Source organism: Lissotriton vulgaris, unplaced genomic scaffold (genome assembly GCF_964263255.1).
Source record: "Lissotriton vulgaris unplaced genomic scaffold, aLisVul1.2 SCAFFOLD_403, whole genome shotgun sequence".
NCBI classification, from domain to species: domain Eukaryota; kingdom Metazoa; phylum Chordata; class Amphibia; order Caudata; family Salamandridae; genus Lissotriton; species Lissotriton vulgaris.
The window spans coordinates 1119974-1141023 of NW_028248553.1; the positions used below are offsets into that span (position 1 = coordinate 1119974).

General features: G+C 45.2%; 1 protein-coding gene across 1 annotated transcript in view; it reads right to left on the reverse strand.

Moving 5' to 3' along the window:
• CDC27 (cell division cycle 27) overlaps positions 1 to 21050 on the reverse strand; it is a 533340-nt gene that overhangs the window by 172317 nt on the left and 339973 nt on the right. The window contains exon 7 of the mRNA XM_086950015.1: positions 3432 to 3506. Within this exon, the coding sequence (XP_086806141.1) occupies positions 3432 to 3506 (75 nt within the window). The remainder of the gene's footprint in view (positions 1 to 3431; positions 3507 to 21050) is intronic.

Here is a 21050-nt window from a genome sequence, read left to right on the forward strand (position 1 = left end):
TCCAGTCTGACACCTGGAGATATTCTAAGGTAAGGAATCTATCACTAACCTGTCTCTTTCAGATCTTAATATATAGTTGTGGTCAAATGTTTGATCCAATTCCGGCAAAAAAGCTGCATTTTCTTTTTTTTGTCCTGAAAGCCCTTCAATGTTGGATTCTCAAGGAGTGCGTCGACGCGTTTCGGTGGTATCAATACTTATTACCCAACCACCTTTTTCAGGACTAACAATAATAGATAGAGGGTCAACTTTCCATTTTTGCGACTGGTTAATCATAAGAGATGAGGGTTGATGGCTACTTAAACATATATCTTGTTTGTTGTAAGTGGAAATTTAACGCTACAAGGTCTGCTTTCTAGAGCTTCTACTTATTAGAGGAGGTATGTCCAGCTCTCTCTAATTTGGTGGCTGTTTGTATACTTTCGATTAAAAACCTTCCTCTCCTGTGTGATTCGTTCTGATCTATCCCTTAAACAGGTTGATGGTCCCCTTAATCAAGGTGAAGTTCTTTTTTTTAATAACAGATTATTTTATAAAGCTTGATCCACCTTCTGCTGAGACTCAAACACCCAAAGATTTCTAATGCGTCTGTAAATGGGGGTACACCGGGATTTCTCGGTTTAGCGTTTCCTGGTAGTATCTTCTCGTGCCAGTACTCTGATAATCAGCATTCTATATATACTGAAAGTGTTGTATATGAATTTAGGACCCTAGTGTAATTTTCCTGATTCATGCCCTTATATAGGTATAAATCACCCTATCCTTATATAGGCATAGAAATCATAACCATATTTAGACTTGGCCTATGCAGTCCAAATACGGCATGGCTACTTCCACTAGTTCCTAAAACGATTTCTTGGAAAAACCCGCCTTCAGTAGTCAGGGACCTCCCCTTGCTTGAATATTGATTTATCCAAGAACTCATGGAGTTTTCAAAGAACTGAGTCTTTGATGACGGTATTATTTCCAACCTTACGTCAAACACGGCACCTTCAAGGTATAAATATGCCCACACTTGCCCAGGCAAACATGCGGTGGTTTGGAGCAGTTCGACTATCTACCTACACGACAGCTCGCTGAAGCAAGTGCCGAAGGAAGCCGACCCTCCAGCAGACCAACTGAGAGAGACGCCGTTTTTTCTTTTGCCGAGAAATCAAGCTCCAGTGTTTCCAAGATACCCTTGCGGGTTTGTTGGGAAATCAAGTCCTGAGAGAGAGAGATACCAGACCTCCTTCATTCTAAACCAAGGTAGGGAGCTGATTAGAACCTTAGAGAAATCTTGGATAGGGTCTTGGCAAAAGAATACCTAAACTAAGTTACACCTCACTTACTTATTCACTTGTACTAGACCTAGGTTAGGTACACCGGGGTATGCGTATTTTAGAAGCACCAGTGGAGTACTTTTAGTCTTTATTTATTAATGTATGTATTCTATGTTATTTCATATGGCTTAGAAACCATACCATGCTTTTACAGTATTATTTTATAATACTCTTTGTACTGTACGCATTGTACTTTGCAACCAGTATTACGATTGTAGCAGTTCATTTCCTCTGCATGAGAAAGAAGATTGTTCGATAAATCCTTTTATTGAAAATGGCTGTCTCTACTTCTCTGGCGAAACGAAGCATGCACGATTGACTAAGTGAAATATCTATCTTTTGTTTCCGCGACTCTGAAGATACGTTTTTATCTCAGAAAACAAAGTTGTCATGTTTTAAGCGGTTGTCCGAAACTAATCCCTTCTTGTTTATTCGAGAAAGTTTCTAGTGACCTCTGAGCTAGCTGGCACTCACAATTAAGTCTAATATATTCGATAGAGACCTAGTCGACCTCAGTCCTACGTCTAATCTAGAGTATATGTTATTCCAATGCGCAGAGCCTATTGGGAATATAGGAACTACACTACAGAAGGGAGTCAGTACTGGACAACTACAGTTTATTGGGCACAGTAGGCACCACTGGCGGAAGCCCAACTGGAGGCCACTGTGGAATTTTGTTACATGAAGATGCACCATAGGGAGCCAGGAAAATTCCGAAAATGCACATTATGGCCTATCTGAAGGCCTCCCCCTGCTGCAAAGTTGCCCAACAGACCCGGGAATTCTAGGTGCGCTGGGACCAGACTCTGAATCTGCTCCGAAGGAATATTGAGAGAAGCACAAAACCACCCTTGCATTCTTTCTGGAGTCCGAGAGAGATGGGAAGTGGGCGATTCTCGCTTCAGTTCTTATGCTTTTTCTAGGTAACCTGGACATTTAGACCACAACGATAATCTGCCATAGAGACAACTTCAGGAGGGGAATTGAGACCTCCTTTTTGACTATCACTGGTTGTATTATGGAGTGTTTTTGAGATCCCGTCTGGATTTCAAGTTGACCTAGGAGAAGGCATCGCAGGCCTTGTAGGAGTGATTCAACCCCAGACACAATAAGAATTCTTTCTGAAGGTCTGTCACAGACACCGGTTTGTGGCGGTCTCCATCAGTATGACACCTGTTGTCTTAAGAGGTGACATTTCCCTTGCATACTGGTAAATATTGAAAAGATATGTGATTAGAAAGACCAATGAGTAGCTCTGGGTCTGCGTTGAATGAGCAGAAAGAGAGTAACTGACGTCAGCGTGCCTGGTAGGCACTTACACAATGCTTTGCTTATCTCTTCCGGAGAGAGAAACGATGTCAGGCTGGAGCTACATGATGTCATATACCAACCAGCAGGAGTTCCGCTTGAAAAGTTTCCGCATCCAGTCAGACGTCTGGCGAGTATACACAAGGAGAGGAACCAGTGGAAAGAAGTATCCATCAGGCTGTTGTGATGTGCAGGCGTTTTTCTTTTTTTTTTTTGCTTTGAAACTAGGTAACTTATGATTTTACTTTAAGACTCACTTTACAATATAGAAATGGACTTAAAAATTGGCCACCTCTCCTGCCCCTACCCCCAAAGTACACGGCATGGCTTCATTTTCTCACTTGTAGCGAGTGTTACTGCATATGATCCATTTAAACCAGAAACTTTTTGGAGAATTTCAAATGCATCTAACTGAGGTTATATTATGTAAAGGGTTAAATCACTCAATCACACCAAAAAGGTTAAAAGTGGCCATGCTGTTATGCACCTGAATACATTTCAATGGTGACTTGAGTTACCCCCAGAGCACTCAGATTCTGATTTGTGGGGCGGGATGTAAATGTTACATAAACGTTTCTCTGCATCAGACTAGCTTTGCTCATCATGTCAATATTGTGTCCCATGGTGCACAAGTAACAATAATGAGGGCTGCTGCATCTGGTGCAAATCATGTTGCTGTCTCATTTCACTGCAACTACAAAGACTAGTCAGAGAGGCAGTGCAACAAAAGACTGCATCTAATTTAAGACCATTGCTGAATGTTTATGGATGACAATCAAGCTTCAGAGAAATTGCATTTACCTTCCCGATCAGGAAATATACAAGGGACTCTTTGGGAACAATCTGCTTGAGTTCTTCAAGTTCTCGTAATGCAGACTGCAGAAGAGGAAAAGGAAAACATTTTAGCAATACTAGGATGACTTCTTCATTCTAGTTACATTCAATAATATCGTTTATAACATGTTCAAGATAATTACACTGCTTTTTTAACCCCTTCAGTGCTGATGACAAAGCCAGCTCGTCATGGGCTTTACCTGCCCTGTGCTTATGACGAGCTGGCTTTGTCATGTAAAGCGGGAAAACCCCTAGCAGCCAAGGTGTTAAGCAGTCTTCTCTTACCAGAAATATAGGCTTTTGAGACTACAAACCCTAATAAAATTGATTCTTCAAAGTGTTGGCCCATGTATGGATCTACTTAACCATCCAAGAAATATACAATTGAGGACATGAGATGTATTATATGCTTATTATATGCTTTATTTCTGAGACCTCACCATGTAATACCATGTAGTCCCTTTAGGACCAGTTGGTTTCGTTTGCTAAACTCTCAAGCACAATCCTGGGTAGCTGTGGCTCTGAGCAGCAAGGCTTACACAAACAAGTGTAAATTATTCAAACAGCAACAAAACAATTGAAGACATTGAGACATTCAAGGAAGCAGACCCCAATTTATAAAAACAGGCGTTATTTTTAGACACCATAACAAAATAGAACCATTGTAGTGTACTGGAGATAGAGCAATGACAAGGTATAGTAAATATGCACTTCTTCCCTTAATGGTGACGTATTGGCAAATCCAACTAATTTGATACTTTAAACCTTTTTTCAAGAAAACTTGGGTAAATAGCACTGAGGTTAGTTTGAGTTATCAAGCCAATCAGGGGGACCAGCAAGTTCAACCAGTCTTCAGTGAGTTACATGTCCATTTATACCTTTGCTGTAGGTTCCTATGGAGTTGTCCTTATGCAAGGGATACATGATTCTGAAGATGCGATGCAGGAAGACCCTGGTTGGCCGCAAGTACTCCTCTATCCACAAGCTTGGTGCGGCGGTCCTGTCCAGAGGGGGTCGATGTCCCCCACAGGCCTCTTGGTCATGGCAATGGGCTACCAATCACCCCGTTACTGCGGGTCTTCTGGGTGATCAAGCTGTACTCCGACGACTCTCCTGGGTCCTGTAAATTAAAGTGCAACCTGAAGTGTTGGGTACTGGTCTCTGTTGTTTCACGGTGACAAGACAACAGCATATTGAAGATTTGGGCCACCAACTTGCCCCAGCAGGCTTCTTCAGCTGTTGTGGCCCTGTCCAAATGACCCTTGGAGTCTCTTGCTTCAGCTGGGGTCCAGAGAATACTTCTCCATGAGCAGGACACAGCAGGCACAGCCCCAGGTTGAGTATATGTCGGTGCAGCCTCTCTTTTGCCTGTGCCTCTGTACAGAAGGCACAGGAAGCAGGGAAGTCCTCCTTCAAATTCAGTCGAGATTGGAGGTCTAGGTGCCCTTTTTAAGACTAGAAAATGCTCTCAGAGGCTACCAAGGGGGCTGCACACTGGTTTCGCCAGACTGTCAACCTAGACAATAGAGCAGCTCCTCTTCCAAGTGTTACCCATTTTCCCTTCAAAAGCAGCTTCTCATCTGAAGCTCTCCTTTTAGGTTAACAGTGTGGCTTCCTGCAGGATGTTGGTAACACCTGTCGCCAGTGCAGGCTACCATGGTTTCCTTCCATTGGAGTCATCACCACACCTCCCCAGGGGGGCAGAAAGTGGTCTCAGACTAACAACCATGTGCAACGGTGGAGGCTACAGGAGACTAAAGGCAACAGAGTGGCACCTTGGTTAAAGTGGACACTGCAACAACATTGATTTCGGCTTGAGAATCAAGTTGAGCTTCATGTAACAAGTTGTCTGATGACTAACCAACTTTAGTCCCATCGCTCAGGAGTGAGCACAGCTGAGGGATCAGCCTTCAACCCTCTGCTCGCCAATGGGGCAGTTTCATGTTTTTACTATCTGGACATGTAAAAACCTGTCCTGCTCATGGAATATGTTGCATACCGCAATAGGGCTCAGGAGGCCTTCCAGAGGTGTGACAAACATATTGCAGGGAAGGCTTGACTTTGCCATTGCTTCTAGTGTGTAATGCAGACTGGGCAACTTGTTTTTCACCTGTGACACACCCAGGGTGACACAACCAGTGTTGCAATCCCTGGAGTGACCTTCTGTCATGCCCAGAGTATCCTTGGTACCATATACCAGGGACTTACAGGCAAGTTAGTTTATGCCAATTTGGTGTAAGCCAATTCAACATGCACGTTTTAGGGTCAGGGCACGGACATCAATATTTGCTTGGCAGGCCTCAGTGCACTCTGAGTAGAAAAAAACAGTAGCACCTATCCAAAACCTTGGGGGGGGGGGGACCATAAAAAAAATTCTTTCCTTGCAACAATATTGTTTGAAAAAAGTAGTGACAACTCAAACATCTGATAGAAGAAAGATGGACACCGGGATCTGCATTTACACCATATGCCTGACAACCAACAAAAAATCTTGTTTGTTCTTAGCTCCATTTAATTATTTGAATGCATGAATCGCTGAATTTGGTCTTGCATATTTTCAGGCTGCCTGAAAACTTTTGTTAAAACAACACTACAGAATATTGTGCAAATCTCTACGATTCACAGTTCTTTCAAATCTAGACTTGGGGTTGGTGATAGTCCTAGAGTTTAGATAGTTCTTGCTCACTTAATTTTCCCGTCTGTTATTTCATCGGAATAAAACCTTCTAATCAGATGGTCATTTTGAGTTGCGTGAATTATCGGTCTTGAATATCCTGTGTGCTGTTCAACATGTGATACGTTATGTTAAGCATTTTTGTTAATCTCATTCCTTTGGTTGTGATCCAATATAATTATAACATCATTCAAATCAGAAGTGGGGGATGAGGGTGAAGTAGAAGTTTCACATTAAGTCCAACTTTCCGAGGCTGTTGACACGGTCTCCCATGATATTCTCCTGCAACGTCTTGAGGAGATAGGGGTGATCGGCACTGCACACCAGTGGTTCCGTTCGTTTCTCAGGGATCGTTCCTTCTGTGTGGCGTCCCCGCCCTACCAGTCCAAATGTCATCCTCTGTCTCTTGGGGTCCCACAGGGTTCCTCACTGAGCCCCACGTTGTTTAACATCTACGTGAGGCCGCTGGCTGAGGTTGTGAAGCTCTGTGGTATGACCATGGTGTCGTACGCAGATGACACCCAGCTAGCGGTCACGATCAGCGGGGACTCTGGGGTGGATGCCCCAAGATTCAGAGAAGGACTCAGGGCGGTGGCTGGTTGGATGACGTCCAACTGTCTCCAACTAAACGCCAAAAAAACGGAGGTGATGATCTTTGGGAAGCGGACGGACCTATCGGGAGATACTTGGTGGCCCTCTGAGCTGGGGCCGACTCCCACTCCGGTTGCGGAGATCAAAAATCTTGGTGTTTGGCTGGACCCTTCCCTCAACTTCGTTGGCCACACCAAAAGGACGGTGGCGTGCTGCTTCGGCATCTTGCGCAATCTGCGCCCTGCCCTTAAATACTTTGATGCCGCAACTCGTCAATTGGTGGTGCAAGCAACGGTTTTGGCTCGGTTGGACTATGCCAGCTCCCTTTTTATAGGATTAAACCAGGCCGAGTTAACCCGACTTCAAAGAGTGCAGAACTCTGCGGCCAGAGCAATCGTAGGTCTTCCTAGGTTTTGCTCGGCCGGTCCATCTTTGCGAGCCTTGCATTGGTTACCCGTTAGGCAGCGGATTCACTTTAAAGTTTTGTGCCTTTCCTTCAAGATTCTGAAGGGCCTATCGCCTCCCTTACTGCGCCAACTTTTGCGCCCTTATATCCCGGGCCGCATTCTGCGCTCGCTGGACCAAGAATTAGCGGTAGCCCCTCGGTTCAAACTCAGCCGGGTGGGGGGTCGCTCTTTTAAGGTGCGGGCAGCCGCACTCTGGAATGCTCTCCCTTTGAAACTCCGGACCCTTGGTGACCTGCTTTCCTTCCGCAAGGCCGTTAAAACCCACTTATTTTCTGAGCTTTGTTAAATCCTTTACTCCCCAATTTTTAATAATAATTTCTGTCCCCCTGTTGTGTTGTGTTCGCCACCTTGTCGGTGCGCCGGGACGCTCCTTCGCTGGAGCAGCCGTGCGCAATACAAATAGCACTAATATAACATAACATAACATAACATAAAGGTTGCTAATTCTCTCCTTTTGCGTATTCTGTAATCTTTTAAAATTTAATTTAAAAAGTATTTGTTGAGCGCAACGTTCACCATGCGGTTTCTTGGCGCTAAAGTTAAAAGGACTCATTTAACTTTCTCTTCCTCTGATGAACAAGTGGAGCCTCATTAGCATCTCCATTGGGAATGTTTGCTCCACATTTGGTTACAACCTTGTATCTGGGGATTCTGTGATGAGATGGGCCTCAGAGACAGGACAACACTGCTGTTTGAGTAAATGGCTGTGCATTTCAACTCCCTTCCGAAGCACTTAGCTTCTGCAGTAACAAGAGGGAATGTTTTTCTTGCTTGGTTCAACTGATGCATCAGACAAGAGTTTAGTGATGTCCTGGTCCATGGATGCTGTGTCAGGTTTCTCCTTACTGCTATTTCTTTGCGATGTCTTTTGTGGAACAGCAGGACTGGTAAGGACTATAAAGTGAGTGTATGCTTTTATGATTGAGCAGACCTTGCTCCTAGATGACCTTAGACAACATTCAGGCCTGAGGACTCTCCAAAAGTATACTAAAGATACCATTATAATCTATAAATAAATATCTAATATTTTCAGAGGATGGAAAAGCCAAATTTCGAAGTCAAATTAATTTTCCCAGCTTATTTATCACTACCACATCTACTCCTCAAATTGAGGGAGTAAAAACGACAAGTTGGTGCTTTAAGACTTCATAAAACTAATGATATAGCAGTAAGGCTCAGTTCATTATGAGATTTCATACCCTTAATTGCTAGAAATATCTCAAAGTTTTAATAGGGGTAATCAAACATTTTACACTGGTCATCGGAGGTATTCCTGAATTGATGTGAATCCAGGAAGTCTACCTGAACTTGCTCTAGTACTCTATTCTAGTCATGGAGGGCTAGGTAAGAGTGCTTAAAAATGTCCGCCTTGTTGTAGTATCCTGAATGCCAGGTTAGGTGTTAGCACAAACAGGAAATCTAGCCATGAACCAGCAGGTAATAATTAAAACAAAAAAATTGAAGTAAGGTAGAAAGGCTTCCGATCAGCTAGCACGCCACCAGCACCAGACACACACTGATCCAACACAGAGTTAAAATCTAGAACTTCAGCACAAGATGCAACAATGAACATCATAAGGACACAGCCAAAATAAACAACAAAAGAAGTGTTATGCAAAGAAAGACAAGAAACTAAAATGCATTAGAAAAATGAATAAAGCTGCAGGGTGCAACATCTACCATCTCTATAAATAAATGCAAAAAGAACAATTGATGTACAGAATGCAGAACAATGTCATACATTCACCCCAGTACAGAGATCTAAACAATGGATTTAACCCAGATCTCTTGACTGGGGGTGAATGTATGATTTATTCAGCATTCCGTCCATTTGTTTGCGTATCACATCTTTATAAAAAAGGCAGTTAGAATACGCAAATCAGTGCATTTCCTAATCAATAATGTTTTGGCAACTTGGAATTTCTATCTCTATTTCAGCACTTTGCAAGATAAGACCGCAGTGACTTAAGATGCCAGCATTGTGTTTTCTCACTACCAACACAAACATGCCTACTATTACTGGATGAAGCATCTTCTTGTAGAACTATTGAACTTACCTTTGTTTACGGATTATCTGGTACAGACTCTACATAGCTGTAGATGCCATACCTTAGAATTATTCCAGGCGCCAGACTGAATCTGGAAATGTTCCGTAAGCAGTACCCCTGCGCGCTGGTAGGTGGCCTTGTTCAGCTCCGCATGGCATAGTCCACACGGAAATGAAGTGCTTATTGCCTGTAAAGGCACCACCGCCGGCTGCTGGTGGGCTGGTCCAACCGCTGGCTACCTGACCCACTAGGTCTGTGGATACCACATCCTTGGCATTGCAAAGGCTGGGAAGCTTGTGTGCCATGGTGGCTGGGCGGATAGAGATGTGGCTGAAAGCCCTTCCATGGCCACTTAAGAAGCAAGAGGTGGATTGGGGTAGTAAGGGGCCAAGGAAAGGCCCTAGAACGTGGCCATAGCTCTGCTGTTCTTGAAGCACTCCAGCACTGACACCACCTTTTCTCCAAAGAGACGGGAGCCATCAAAGGGAATCATGATGAGCGAAGCTTAAACATCTCCCAAAAAGCAAGTGGTTCTCAACATGGTGTGGAGCACAAGGGCCACAGATGACGAAACTGCTCCGCTTAGTGAGCCGGCCGTGTTCAGCCCACAGCAAATCGCGAACTTAGCTGTGTCTCTTCCGTCAGCAATAACTTGGGAGAGTATGGCTCTGGCCTGATCCGAGACCATAGGCGGCACCTGCGCAACTGAATCCCAAACTGTGTGGTTGTATTGGCCCAAAAGACGTGTGGTGTTCACCAACCGCAGTGCCAGGCTGGTGGAAGAAAACATCTTGTTGCCTAATGAATCCAGCCATTTAGATTCCCAGTCTGGTGGAGTGTTAGGGAATGCGCCAGGATTTACTCTAGATGTAGAGGCTTGGACCACCAAAATTGCTGGGGTAGGGTATTTGGTGAGGAAATCGGGGTCCCATAGGCTGGGGTGATGGCAGGCAATTGTCTTGTGCAGGACGTCCGCAAGGGCTTTATTAAATGGGAGAAGCGGTTCTTAAGGTCTGACTCCCGGCTATAGAACCTAAGTCAAAACATTCGTTTTAGCAATATGACACCAAAGAAGAACATAAGTTACTTACCTGTAAACTGTGGTTCTATAGTATTGGTGTCTTTCATAGATTCACATGCTTAAATATTCCCCGTCGTCGAAGTGGGAGTCCCACGGTACATAAAATAGCAGTAATATATGCATATATAAGTAAAATCAACATAATTATAAAAATACATATACAGATACATATAAAATTCAGTAAACTCAAAAGTACCATAGAACCGAAAAGGCCCATTGGAAGCCTAAGGGAGAAACTCAACTTGGTAACATATCAGTGTCATTATGTTTTGGTCCAAATTCCAGCCAATCAGGCTGTAGTTCCCTCTAGAACCTTCTCCTCAGAAGCCCAAGACCTCAGATTTTCGTAGCACAGACTAACCAAAAGTGCCTGAGGAGAAGAGAGCCTCTGAGGGGAGGATGGGAGGGTCGCATGTGAATCTATGAAAGACACCAATACTGGAGAACCACAGTTTACAGGTAAGTAACTTATGTTCTTCTCCAGTATTAGGGGTGTCTTTCATAGATTCACATGCTTGAATAAGAGTAGAAAGCAGAAAGCATCATATAAGTCATAAAGGTAACAGTAAATTCAAGCATATAATAAACCTATTATATTAAAGAGAAAAAACCTTTATGACTGGAGGCGGGTAGCAACAGAGGCTCACCTTTAATGGAAAAGATTCCGCAGCCCCGCTTGCCCTACTGCTGCATCTGCGGCATCTGTTGACTGCAGACAGTAGTGTTTCGTAAAAGTATGGCTGCTCGACCACGTAGCAGCTCTGCAAATGTGTCGCAGAGGTACCCCCGCAAAGAGGGTAGTAGAGGCTGACACAGCTCTAGTGGAATGAGCACGTACTGAAGCTGGAAGAGGCTTGCCAGCCCGTTGATGACAGAAGGTAATGGTGGAAGAAATTCACCTAGTAATAGTTTGTTTGGTAACAGGTTGTCCTTTGCAGATCGTGCCGTAGGCCACTAACAGTTGATAAGATTTCCTGATGGATGCAGTGGGCTGAATGTAAAACTCAAGACAACGTTTCACATCCAGGGAATGTAATGAACGTTCCGCAGGAGTCTGTGAATTAGGAAAGAAAGTTTTTAAAATGATTGGTTCGTTGAGATGAAAATCACTGGGAACTTTCGGAATAAATGTCGGATTAGTACGTAGTGTAACAGCCTCTTTTGAGAACTAAAGAAAAGGAGGCTGAATTGTGAATGCCTGAATGTCACTGACACGCCTAGATGACGTCAAGGCGAGCAATAGGGCAACTTTCCACGTGAGGAATTTTAAGCTTGCTGAATGGATGGGTTCAAAAGGAGTTAGGAGGAGCTGAGACAAAACCAGGTTTAAGCGCCAAGCAGGCGGAGGACGCCGAATGGGTGGAAACATACGGAAGAGGCCTTTGAAAAACTGTTGGATGATTCTAGATGAATACAGTGAGGTCGAACCATCATGACGGAAGCGGGAGAGAGCCGCTAGAAATACCTTCAGAGTGGAGTGGGAAAGTCCTGACTTTGCAAGGGATAGGAAGAAAGGCAGGATCTGTTCTGGTTTGGCGGTCATCGGATCCAAGGCTTTGGTGTGGCACCAAACACAGAAACGCTTCCACTTCAACTGACAGGTTTTAATGGTGGAAGGAGCACGGGCGTGCGCTAACACCTCTCTACAGTCAGCGTCGATGGTCAGACGGGCAAATTCATGGTGTTCAGGTTCCAGGCATGGAGCTGGAGGTATGCTGGATCCGCATGGCAAATCTGCCCCTGCTGCATCGTGAGGAGGTGAGGCAGTGGATGAAGCGGAATTGAGCAGATCCGAGAACCATGGGTGCCGCGGCCACTTGGGTGCGATCAGGATGATGTGGCAGGGTTGAAGCCTCATCCTGTGCAGCAAGCGCGGAATCAGAGGAAGCGGAGGAAAAGCGTAGCTGAATGCGTTCAACCAGCTGATCGAAAATGCATTTCCGCTCGACTCTTTGTGGGGATGAAGACTTGCAAAGCGTTGGCATTTCCTGTTGGTGATAGTCGCAAAACGATCCATTTGCGGCTGGCCCCACTGGCGGAAGATGAACTCGAGAGTTGGTTGATTGAGTTCCCACTTGTGATTGGCCGAGAAAGATCTGCTGAGTGAATCCGCCAGAACATTGGAAGTACCCGGCACATGGATGGCTGTGAGATGAATTTGATGACGAATCGCCCAATTCCATATCTCCTGTGCTTGTTGGGAAAGCAAAAGGGACCTTGTGCCGCCCTGCTTGTTCAGGTAATGCATGCTGGTGGTGTTGTCTGTCCTCTCCAGCAGAGATTGACCTTGAACAATCTGTTGAAAAGACTTCAGGGCAAGGAAGATCGCCAGAAGCTACAGGCGGTTTATATGCCAAGTGCGTTGGACCGCAGTCCATTTTCCTTGTACTGATAGACCTTCGAGATGTGCTCCCCAGCCTTCCAGGGATGCATCGGTTGTAAGCGTCAGAGTCGGAGCAGCGTCTTAAAAAGATTTTGAAATTTTTGGAGAGTGAGCCCACCACTCTAGAGCCTCCTGAATGCGGGGCGTGAGAAGGATCCTGTCGTTGAATGATCCTGAAATCTGTTTCCACTGCTTGTCTAACTCCTCTTGGATGACCCTCATACGTAGTCTGCAGTGGGGAATCAACTGTATGGCAGAGGAAGCCATGCCGAGGAATGATTCCAACATCTGGACTGAAACGTACAGTTTGGACTGGAGGGACTGTACCATCTGGAGCATACGGTCTTGTCTTTCCTGGGAGACAAAAACCATTGCCAGCTGAGAATCTAGTGAGAAAATCTTATCGCTGAGATGGGCGAAAGTGTGACTTCTGGCAATTGATGGAAAGGCCCAAGTCTTGAAACAGGGAGAGGCAGGACTGTGTATGCTGGATTGCCAGTTGGAGGTTTGGAGCTTTTATGAGACAGTCGTCCAGGTATGGATAAAACTGTATGCCTTGTAGGCGCAGAAAGGCAGCTACCGGAGCCATGATCTTGGTAAAGACCCTCGGTGCTGAACGGAGGCCGAATGGTAAGACTTTGAATTGGAAATGCAACTGTCCGACTGTGAAGGGTAGATACTTCCTGTGTCTGGGGTGAATTGGCACATGGAAATATGCGTCTTGGAGTTCGATGGTTGAAAAGAATTCCCCTGGATTGAGATAATTTAGAATTTGAAGCAGAGTTAACATCTGAAAAGTTTTCGAAATGAAAATTTTGTTCAGGGCCCGTAAATCCAAAATTGGACGCCATTCTCCCGACTTTTTCTTGACTAAGAAAAACCGGTAATAGAATCCCTTGCCGCGTTGACTTCGCGGCACTACCTCAATGGCTCCTTTTTTGATCATCAATTTTACCTGGGCCAAAAGTTCTTTGAGGTGGGGAGAGGGTGGCCCCGAAGGTGGACGAGTGGGACGGAATTTTGTGAACTCCAGGTTATGTCCTTTTGAGATAACGTCCAGGATCCATTGGTCGGAGGTGATTTCTAACCATTTGCAAAAGTATTTTGAGATGCGACCTCCAAGATGCACAATCAGCAGAAGAAAGGAACTGAGACTGTCACTGCTTTTTGTTGTTTGCGCCACCTCTAAGTTCTTTTTCGTTGGTATGGTCTGGTGGAAGACTGACGATTTTGGGTTTGGTAAGAACCCCTCTGCTTGTTATCGTTGTAAGTATTGTAGGAAAGATATTGGCCTGATCTTCGAAAAGTAGAGGAACCTCCGGATCTACCTCGTGCCCCCCGAAAGGGCCGTTTCTTGTACTGGAGGATAGCTAAGGACTTTGCAGTGTCGGTGTCCTTTTTTATCGCCCCAAGGGCATCGTCAACATGCTTGCCAAACAAAGACTCTCCATCGTGCAGCAAGTCCAGGACTTTTGCTTGTACCTCTGGACGGAAGGTGGTTGATTTCAGCCAGCCTTGACGCCTCAAGACTGCAGCCCCGTCCAATTGTCGAAAACCCGTGGAGGAAATGTCGAGAGCGCATTCGATAATTTCGGACAAAATTATCTCTCCCTCCTGAATAATGGCCTGCGCTTCTGCACGGATGGCCTCGGGTATTTGAGATATCAGTGCGGCAATTTCGGACCACATCTGGCGGTCGTAATGGCCCAAAATAGCCAAGGTATTTGCTGCTCTGACAGTAGTAGCCGCCATAGTTGTAAAATTGTTTCCTATAGGGTCCAACTTATGGCCCTCTTGATCTGGAGGAGACGTGAGTGGTGAAGCAGGATTGCGAGATCTTTTCTGTGCTGCTTGAGTGATTAACAAATCTGCTTCTGGTTGTGACACCAAACAGGCCAGAGCGGATGCAGGAGCCTTATACTTTTTGTCCAATCTGGGCAAGACTGCAGGTACTGAATTTGAATGTTCCATTAATTTAAGGCCTTCCTGCCAAATAAAGTCAATGATTGGTATTGTGTGAGATTGCCTTTGTGAAACGCCCTTAAAATCATACAAAAAACATTCACTTTCATGTTGTTGTTTTTCGATAGTGAGATGAAAGCGTTTTGCAGCACGGACCATCAAAGTATGGAAATGTGCAATGTCCACTGGAGGCGATGCTAGAGGCGAGGTGGGCGGAGTGGAAGGTGTTCGAGCCCTGTAATTGTCCCAATCAGTCATATCGACGTCATTGTCGTCGTCAGTGTTTCGAGGATCAGGATCCTCGTTGTCGGTGTCAGGACGAGCACCCCCCGTTGACGCGGGTGGAACAGGTGCAGGTGCTTGTGGAGGTTGAGGTTGAGGCTGTGGAGGAGGTTGTGATGTTGGAGATGCAGGTGTAGATGGAGGAAACCTGCGGTTATAGTCATCAAGCATGTGCAGCAAATTCATGACCAAAGATAGCGGTATTTGCGTAACTGGCTCTGAGGTTACTGCTTCTGATTCGTCAACAGGAAATAATTCATTCCCTTCTTTGACGTTTTCCTCTTCGTCAACCTCATCACTATATTCCTGGCACTTAATGTGCAAATCAGATGGACTAGATGCCTGTCCGAACTGTTCCACCTCTGAATCGTTTCCGGATTCTTCCTCACCAGACTGAAACAATTTGTCTGGAAGACAGGTTCCACTCCTGATTGGACTCAGTCGAATGAGAGGCACCGTTCTTAAAGAAGAAGCAGTGACCACTGTAAAAGTGGCTGCAGTGGTCAAAGGTAGATGAGATGTCGACGGGCCCGAAGACGTAACAGCGGCAGGTTTACAACCAACCTGAGGCGTTTGCGTCGTCGTCATAGAGGTAATCGACGCTGAAATTGAAGGTTTTGTCTTCGTCGACGAAGATTTCTTGTCCGTCGACGGAACCGTCGACGAGATTGGAGCTTTACTCGTCGACGATGATGTAGACGTCGACGGGATGACAGCCGTCGACGATGATATGATGGCCGTCGACGGGGGCGCCGCCAACGAGACTGCCGTCGACGATGATGGGCCTGTCGACGAGCTGCTTTTAGATGACTTGGTCTTCGTCTACGGCGTTCGCGTCGACGATGGGAGCGTCGACGATGATTTCTTCATCGACGGTACTGATTTGACACTCGTCGACGAAATCTTTACAATGGAAGTAATGGGTCTCGCCTCCTGGGCTGTCGTCGTCGAGGTGGTCGTCGTCGACGCAGTACTGGATGACATAGTGCATGTCGACGTAGAGGCTACAGCCACAGTTTTCGTCGTCGCCTAAGATGTAGACGGTCGCGTCGACGAGCCCGTCGACGAGCCAATGCCAGTTTTTCGAGAGGAAGGCAAGGCTTTGGGCGCAGACGTCAGAGAACCAGGCCCTGTAGACGTGCCCTGAAGCAAATCCTGTGGGGAAACAATCCTGGAGGATTTCAACAGTCTACTCTTCTTCAGAAAAGGAGATGGAACCTCAGTTTCAGACCCACGCTTCTGAGAGGATTTAGAAATACCAGATGACAAACTTTCTACCTCAGAAACCACAGACTCTGAAGTCTTCAACTTCTGTAGCCACAGAAGGAGACTGGCCTCTCTATCCCTCAGAGTCTTGGGAGGAAAAGTGCGACAGTACTTACAGTTTTTAACTTCGTGGTCTGGGTAGAGACAGTAAATACATTTACTGTGTGGATCCTCATGAAAAAGGCGCAGTTTACCACAAGAGGGGCAAGCTTTAAACAAAGATTTCTTATTTGAAGACATTTCTTGAGAAATAAACAGCTAGAGTTGAAGAAAACTGAGCAGAGGTCAGGGAGACTCCCTTCACATGACGTGCGGTAGAAAATCTGAGGTCTTGGGCTTCTGAGGAGAAGGTTCTAGAGGGAACTACAGCCTGATTGGCTGGAATTTGGACCAAAACATAATGACACTGATATGTTACCAAGTTGAGTTCCTCCCTTAGGCTTTCAATGGGCCTATTCAGTTCTATGGTACTTTTGAGTTTACTGTATTTTATATATATATATGTATATGTATTTTTATAATTATAATAATTTTACTAATATATGCATATATTACTGCTATTTTATGTACTGTGGGACTCCCACTTCGACGACGGGGAATATTCAAGCATGTGAATCTATGAAAGACACCCCTAATACTGGAGAAACTAAGTTTCCCTCCTCTGTAGCCTCGATAGGATAAGAGACCAAGCCAGTATCTGTGGTGGTGCCCAGTCTACTGGCATCGCTAAATTCTCACACCTGCTGTCCTCATTGGGTCTAGGGGATAGTATTCTCGTAAGGGGCCAGTGGCCCCTCCCAATCTACCCCAAGTCCTAGCGCTCAGGCTCCTGTTTGGAGAGAATGGCTCAAGTCGGTGTTGGACGATGCCCATCCAGTTCTGTATTAGAACCAGTGAGAAGAATGGGGATGTCAACAGTGGGGTTGGCACCAGGGAAGGTTGATGCAGCGTCGGTCTGGATCCATCCATGGTACAAAGGGCCCAACTGGCACCAGGGCAAACCCGTAGGCGGAAAACCTGTAGGAGCCCTTCCCAAACCCACGGGCCCGAGGGAGTGCCAGCGGGGGCGGGCCACCCAACTATGAGGTGCATGGCCACATAAAACTCACGGAGTTCAGGGATTTGTTCTGGCTCCAGTAAACTATTGGAGGGGTGGAGACGGCACAAGTGCAGGCTCAACTGTGGAGCCAGCCTTCTAATGCCTACCTTCCGTCGTCTCGTCGGATGACTTTCATGGACAGGGTTCAGTCGACGACCTCTTGACTTCCTGCTTTTCTATTTTTTTGTGGAACTACTTGAATGAGACGACTTTGACAAAGACTGATGGCTTTGCGATCGATCCTAGGACCTTTCTCTAGACTGTGATCAAGACCATTGCACGTCTCATGTCTAGCGGCAAGAGGTTTGATGGATCACTCCCTCAAAGCCCTGGGGTGCATGGCACGACATTCAATGCAGTTCTTGGCATTGTGGTTGTACCAGAGACACCAGAGGTAGATGAGTTGTGGGTTTGTCACTGACATTTGCTGGTGACCGGTGCCACAGGGCTTAAAACCAGTCTTAACTCGTCGGCATCCCTGCAACACCAGGAGAAAATGTCTCAAAAAACCTTTGACTAAAGGTCAAAAAAGGTCAGTCAACAAGTGACTGGAGGTAGTTCTCCTCCAGATCTCTGTTGACTGGCACAGAAAGAAAAACTGATGTTAGTACCCTGGAGTGGTGCCTATACAGGCACTGCAAATGTCCCTTTCGGTGTGGATGGCGCCACAAGCAGCAGAACACCACCACCTTACAGTGTGCAGGATTACGGTTCATGAAAAATTTAGAACTATAGCATGCTGCCTAGGATAATTCTAAGATAAGGAATCTGTGGCTAGAAGTCTCGACCATATAGCTACTACACTAGCAAGAGTACTGTCACTAAATACAAATACATTTTGCTGTGTGTCAATCCCTGGAGCATAAGAGTCCAAACTTGTATTCTGCAGTACAGCTTTATCAGAGACTCTTATAACTACTCCAGAGACATGCATGAAATCTCTTCTAGCTACACATCAAAAATCCTTTTTAGCAAAGCATAAAAAAATCTCTTCAAGCACCCCAATCAACACGCACACCATCTACTCCTCAATCTAGAAAACAAACAAGCTGGCCTTTGTTTGCAACCATTGCATTGCATTTAGAGAGTCGCCTGCCATCTTTCAACATAACAGAGCTCCTTGAAACTTTGACGCCCTTCTGACCCGGTACTCTGCCTCATTCATTTAAAAAGGAAGCCAGCACTTAAATCCTCTAGCGGGAAAAGTTTGGGGCCAAGTCCGGGAGAGTAGCGAGTGGCCAGCCACACCTCCGCACACCGCGACGTCAGAGTGTCAGGAGGCGCGTACTAAAGAGGCCAGGTGCTCCCGCAGCGTGGGACCCCTTCTGACCCGGTAATCTGCTTCATTCGTTTAAAAAGCAAGCCATCACTCAAATCCTCTTGCAGGAAAAGTTTGGGGCCAAGTCCAGGACCGGGATTTTAGCGAGTGGTGAGACTACACTCCCCAGGGTCGTTTGTGGCCAGCCACGCCGCCGCACACCGCGGACTTCATCAGAGCGCCAGGGGGCACGTACTAAACAGCCCAGGGGCTCCCGCATCGCGGGACGCGCACGGGCAAAGCCTGTACCAAAGGCGGGCCCGTCTGCGCCCGTCACAGACTGACAGAGGCCGGGCTGGGCCACATCTCTTATGTTCACTACCAAGGTACTGTGTCACTAAAGATATAGTGAAATACATTTAGGGCATATACCTGGATGCAACGCTGAAGCCTAGTACCATTGACCTGGACTGTATTTTGGACTCATTGTAAAGGTCTAGTATTTAGCCATATATTGCTGGTTTGTAATTAACTATAAGTATTTCTCATTCTGCTCCATATAAAATCTGCGATTAGTGTGCGACTTCCCAAGTATGGGGAAAAGAAAAAAATTGTACGCACTGACTAAGTCGTCGACAAAAAAAGGAGAACATCCACGCCAGTCGTTACTTAGTTATTTGACTGGAGTCGTAGGTGCAATAGAGCGAAAGATTATCACAGTTGAAGATGCTTTAAAACCAGGGGCAGATGAAACCATCATAGGGAAAGTGATTTCTGATACTCATGTTTTACAGAGCAGTAAGCAGGATAAAAACGATAAAGCAGTAAGCAGGATAAAAACGGCTGTGTGGTTAATATATCAGATCATTTATCATGTAGCGAGCAGGACTTTTAGTTGCAGCTTCAAACCTCAAACAAGCGTGCAAGGTGTCATATTACCACTGAGGATGAGGTCATAGATACCACTGTACCAGAGAGGCTTTCACCCACAACGTTTGTTGATTTAACCTCCGCATTCAACTGTGTTGTGCATGAGACGCTCTGGGCGATTCTGGAAGGGCTGGGGGTGGATGACTAGAGTTTTATTTCTAAGGCAGCTTTATTCTGGGGCTAGGGTCCGTTTCGGACAGGATGGGGACTGTACTAGAAACATTTCAATCATGAAAGGTGTGCAACAGTGCTGTGTCCTTGCCCATTCCTATTTACGCTATATATCAATGAACTTGAAAGTACCTTAATCAAGGAGTTTAGGGATTTGCCAATGGCAGCTACACGTCCTATCCCTGCACTCCTTTATGCAGATGATGCAGTCCTTATGGCCCGTACGTCCATTGCCTTGCAAAGGGTCGTAACCTCCTTTACACAGTTTATGACAAACGTGGGTTTAAACAATCAACTGTTCCAAAACATTTTCTATGAGTTGCGGTCTATGGTCAAATAAGAAAATTCCTATTTTTATTGGCTCAAAGCCAAGTGAGAATACGAATACATTTTCATACCTAGGAATTTTATTTGAACAGACAGGCTCCTGGTGCAGAGCAATTAAGGCGAGAAGACTTCTATTTTGTAAGTCATTAATGGCACAAACTCATTTTAGCAGGAAAATGGGTAGAAGTTTACCGAGGGAATTGTTGAATATTTATAGGGCAAAATGTGTAACAATTGCCACTTATGGGGCAGGTATCTGGGGTATGTCAATGTTAACTCACTTCAAGTAGCTGAAAACATCTTCCTCAGATACCTCCTGGCAGTACCGAAAAGTACTTCTACACTTATTTGCCACACTGAACTGGGTATGCCCTATCTTGAAGATGTGATCAAGATACAGCTTGTACTGATGTGGCACAGAGTTTGATCCACTGAGGAGTCTGTATTTAACCAGCACATTTTAAAGGATGTTTTAAGTATTGATGGGGCAAAAAAGATAAGATGGCTAAACTATGTTGAGAAGTTTTTTACTCAAATAGGCCACAAGAAATATTTCAATGACCCATCTTCCAGGAGTCGGCTATCAAGAAAGGACCTCAAAAATATATGTATGTCATACCTGAGCGAAACTAGAATTACAAGTGAAATGACCAACCATTGGTGCCGGCACATCAGCTTACTTTGATTACTGTTAACATACAGCCTTATATTTTGTTATCCATTAAGGACTTTGAAAGATTTATGTTAACTCGCCTCAGACTTAACATATTGCATAGAATTTTAAGTTTTCCGGAGGTAAATGACTGGTCAAGATCACTTTGTAACTGCCATGTGATGATATTTCAACTCAGTCGTCCATACACATCTTGTTCTATTGTACATTTTATTCCATACCCAGAATAAGGTGGATTGTCCCTGTGCTAAAAAGATTGCAATTAAGACGGTGCCGTCCTGCCTTCTTGGCGATACAGAATTTAGACAATGTATTTACTATCGCCTCTGTCTCTGCTTTTTAAAAAAATATGTTTAAATCTCGTAATTCACTTA